Genomic DNA, 4,871 nt, shown 5'->3' with positions numbered 1-4,871 from the left:
ATATAAGAATTAATAACTCCTCTAAAAATCATGTATAATATAATAAACCGTTTGTGAAATTAATAAAGGTAATAATTTAATATAATTAATTGATTATACATATATACATGTAGCTTTTAATGGATTATTTTACAAATATTACACGAGTAATAATCACATTTACTCTCGATATATCCCATTACTTAATTTACTTATATGGTTGCGTATAAAAATAAGTAAATTACATGTTGAAGTCCCATAGTCATCCAGTAGTTCATTTGTATTTTAATATTAGCATTACATTTTTATCCCTACATATAACATGAATCGACTAAATTGCCCACCTATTAACTAATATAATAATTTGGTGCCATCACAGCCGGTAATTAAAACTGGCTATAGCAGGTAACACTAATCAGGCAAGTACATTTGAATTGACCCCTAGTACAACCGTAAAAAAAAAAACACCATTAGTTTAATATATTACACCATTTTTTATTATTATATTACACATATATACATTATATTACTTTATTATTATTTGCTGCGAGACCGGTAATAAATTCCGTTTATATTTTTATTTATTATTAATAATATTACTTCAATAAGAAAAAGAATTAAAAATAAAAGCGCCCAACTAAACAGCTGGGCTTATATTTGAAGATTTTAGTACGAACGGTGACATGCAAAACACGTTGTCACTTTGGGACAAAATAGCATCAAGTCTTCTAATCAATATAACATTAAATATATATTTGAAGTTCCAATATATTTTGGCTATAAATACGTAGCAAACGAAACAGATAATGCATTCAGTGAATCAACTGGAGTGAGTAAAGAAGAATGGCGTCAAAAAAGGCTGTTGTCGAGTGTCCGTGTCCGTGTCCCGAAGTCGTGGCCATCAGGCGCAAAGATGGTAAATATCTCATCCCCGGTATAATCGATAACCGACCGTATTTGTTCTTCATTGAAACAACAAAAGATGACCCCAGAATACTGTTTGAGATCAGGAAGCATCATCACAGTGGATTTGTCTGCCTAAAATCCATTTATGTCCAAAAATTTTGGTATCGCACTTACGGCGAATGGATCATTCCTGACGGCTGTGACGAATGTAACATGGACACGCAGTTATGTATTGTGGATATTTCAAACTCTGGCCCTGAATTCGTGGTAATATACAACAGAGGAAACAACAAGTTCTGTACATGCAGGAGTGCGGTCCCCGGCAGCCCGGAGTGTCTCATTGCCAACCAGGATGGCCAGGAAAGGGCTTTGGTGCTGGAGGTGGTGCACCACCCTCAAGCATGAAACAAACAAACACACCAGATCAACCATTACTCCGTGGATATTTAATCCTTCGATTTATCCTTGTCTTGCTGTAGATTTGTCTGGTGGCTGGTTTATATATATATATATATATCCTGGTGTCTATGTGTGTCCTGTTTCCTACAATAAGGTGTCTATTGTCTATATGCAACAACTAGATTGCAGACAATATTGATTCCATTCCCGCTAGTGTCTTCTTTGTAATTAAGCTAATGACGAGACTACTCATCAGGGCTTGATTAGTTACTCCTTTGTGTTTTATTAATATCACAAGTAATGCTGCATGCATGTTGTTTTATTTAGTTTCACGATCATGTTGTTTTATTACAAGTAATGCTGCATGCATATAGACGGGCTTTGTGTCCTCAGCCCTCTATTTTATTATAGATATAGAGTAATTATATATTAATATATTTAGTGACATTTAATAATGAAAACTTTGAGGGAATTTGAATGAGTGTGATGAGTGTTCATAGTAGTGGGTAGTTGTGAGATGTAGGAGAGAAAATCAAGCGATAAGAGAGCATACGTGGGGTTTTATAATATTAATATTAATGAGATTTTTAATTATTATTTACAACTAATTTTTTAGAATCACGTGCATTTGATTCCCTATTAAAATTGATAATCTAATATTCTATAAATAATATATATCTCATGCATGTATATACCATGTAATAATAATATATTTTTATATATTTTCATTTAATTACTTGTATTTAATAAATTACATGTATTTAAATATCATTAATTATTGAAATTGTTATTAACAATTTTGTTTAAAAAAAAGCTACAATTTTTTAATTTTGTTGCTCGATATAAATATCAATTATATACTGCATACTATTCATATGAACTATCTTACTATATATTGCCAAAACAAAATATAATATCCTAATTTATTGCATTGTTACATTACATTTAAAATCTCATTATAATTTACAAAAAGACAAATTAAAAAAAATTGAAAAATAAAAAATGCCACTAAAAAATTTCACAAACTATCATAACACTTTTAAAATGTCACTAAAACTTTTATATTTAAGTGACATTTTCAAAATGTCCCTAAATCTAATATTTTGTGACATTTTTATAATGCCACTATTGATATATCTAGTGATATTTTTATAAAAGCTACTAAAACTAACTATTTACAAATTAGTGGTATTTTTTTATCAAATACATTTATTGTAACATTTAAAAAAAATGTCACTAATTAAAATGTCATTTATTCTCACTAAACTGACACTTTTGGCCAAATTTCACTAAAATACAATTATTGAGACTTTTTTTTTTTTCAAATGTCACTAATTTACATTTTTGGTGTAGTGAGAGGCATTATTAGGGAAAGCAGATGATTTATTTAATTATTATATTAGAAAATTTAAAAGAGCATTTTAAGAAAATCGCATCAACAAATATACAATAAGAATAATAACTTTTGTTAAAATGCAACTTTTAATTTATAAAATTGCACTATAGTTAGTTAAGATAATTTATTTATAAAATTGAATGGTGATGAGATAAAATTTAGTCATTAAAAAATATGCTTGTACATTACTTATAGGCACCTAGTTTTTACGGCATCATATTGGGTAGATCATGTGGTGAGGGTTGTGGTCAGAATGGCATACCGGACAAGGAAGTCGGAGCTTATGATGATAAATTAGCTAAGGGATTAGCAGGATGTGTTTAATTTACTTGGAGGTCGTTAGTTTTATATAGACGCCCATTTATTGGTTCTCTGTATTGTTTTATACAACTACGTGGCTTTCAATGGTAAAAGAGAGGAACTTGAGTTTGGTATTTTCCCCCTATCTCCCCCTTCTAGGAAACGCTCATTTGAGACTATTGGATACCTGGACAAATGAGGATCCGAAGTTTGGATTTTCCTATGTTTAGTATGAACAAATTTTTATTAAAATTTTCAAGTTCAAGGCGAAGTTTATGACTTGTGAATTATTTATGAATTTATTAAGGTATATATGAATTGGAATTTAACTATGGGATTTTGTTTTGGTGAATTAGGGTAGCTAAGTTTATTTTTTGGATTTGTAACTTTTGAAATCCAACTATTTGGTGGTAGCATAACAGTGAGAATACTACTTTTGAACGTATTTATATGAAGAGTTGATTCTTATGTGATGGAGTATTTGTTTAAAAGGGTGAACGTGTTTTGCATGGGGTTTTCACCATCAGCACTAAATCTAGAAACATTTATTTCTATTATATAATGATCGGTTAGTTGCGGTACCGAGTAGCTAGGTAGTTCTATATTGTATATTAATACAAAGAACGAGAACAAGACACGTTTGGATAAAGTAAATGCATGGTCTATTCTCCCAACAATATTTTAAAAAATCATCATCATCATCATCATTATCATCATTATTATTATGTAGGTAACTATGAATTGTCACTTCACCCCATGCATAACAAATAGGTACCCTGGGACAAAATATAATAATTTAATCGCTAAAATGTCACTTTTAATTTAGAGAATTGTAGAGAAATTAGTTAAAATAATGTATTTATAAAGTTGATTGACGAGAATATAGTCAATATCAAATTGTTTATTGATTTTGTCGTGTACTTAATAATTTATTCGAAATACACATCGGGTGTCCAACTCAAGGAAGACTAGTCACTACAAGAAAAAATGTTTTTAATAACACCGAAAATGTGTTATCAAAACATACGATAACACTTTTTGATGTGTTAAGACCGACTATGTTATCGTAGGTCAGGGTACTTTACATAACACTTTATCAGTGTTATACAGATGTGTTATTGTACTGTCAACGATAACACAATTTCTCTGCTATTTTAATGTATAGATAAGTGTTTAATTATGTTATTTATAATCGATTATATAACACTTTTTCTGGGTTATACTACACTTTAGTATAACACTTTTTTTGTGTTATACTACACTTTAGTATAACATTTTTTTTTGTGTTGTACTACACTTTAGTATAACACATTTTTTGTGTTATACTACACTTTAGTATAACACATGTGTTATATTAGCTTATTGAAACATAATCTTTTTTTAATACACAAAAGTAGGAAAACAAATATGAAAGTTGAAGCCAAATAAGGTAACATAAATAGATTTTTTTTAATTACTCAAAATGTAATTACAATATTTAGTCTACTAGTCTAGGCTTAAGAAATCATATTACAACATAATTTATGCCCAATTCAAATTCTTTTATCACTAAATACAAAACAAGAAATGTATACAAAAATTAGTGAAATACAATCTTCCATTCTAAAGGTCTCAACTACAAATGTTGTCAAGAATTGCTCCAAAGAAATCATCTCAATATACCTGCACATTGTAAAAAAAAAAAGTCCTTTTATTATTAAGAACATAAGACTTAAGCTAGTTTCCACCTGTAAGCATATAAAGTTTAAATTAAATTTGTAATAACTCCAAAACTTGACGAAACAGCAGGGTATAGCAAGATGTACTACCATGCAAAACAACGAATGAAGCAACATCACTAAAAAAGAATGCCTCTGGCAACAAAACCAATAAGAATTACCAAAAGAATGTC

The 4,871-nt window shown here is 29.4% G+C and overlaps 1 protein-coding gene across 1 annotated transcript; it reads left to right on the top strand.

The window, feature by feature from the left end:
* Positions 1–822: 822 nt before the first annotated feature.
* Positions 823–1,290, top strand: LOC133810264 (uncharacterized). The gene has a single exon (XM_062246034.1). It carries the CDS (start codon positions 823–825, stop codon positions 1,288–1,290), a length of 468 nt encoding a protein of 155 aa, XP_062102018.1.
* Positions 1,291–4,871: the final 3,581 nt, after the last annotated feature.

The sequence above is a fragment of the Humulus lupulus genome, unplaced genomic scaffold (genome assembly GCF_963169125.1).
Source record: "Humulus lupulus unplaced genomic scaffold, drHumLupu1.1 SCAFFOLD_43, whole genome shotgun sequence".
Classification (NCBI taxonomy): Eukaryota; Viridiplantae; Streptophyta; class Magnoliopsida; order Rosales; family Cannabaceae; genus Humulus; species Humulus lupulus.
Note: the sequence above shows the minus strand (reverse complement) of the source record. Positions and strands in the feature narration are given on the sequence as shown.

Coding starts and splice junctions, on each gene's coding strand:
- LOC133810264 (XM_062246034.1), top strand. CDS start 823: ATGGCGTCAAAAAAGGCTGTTGTCGAGTGTCCGTGTCCGTGTCCCGAA.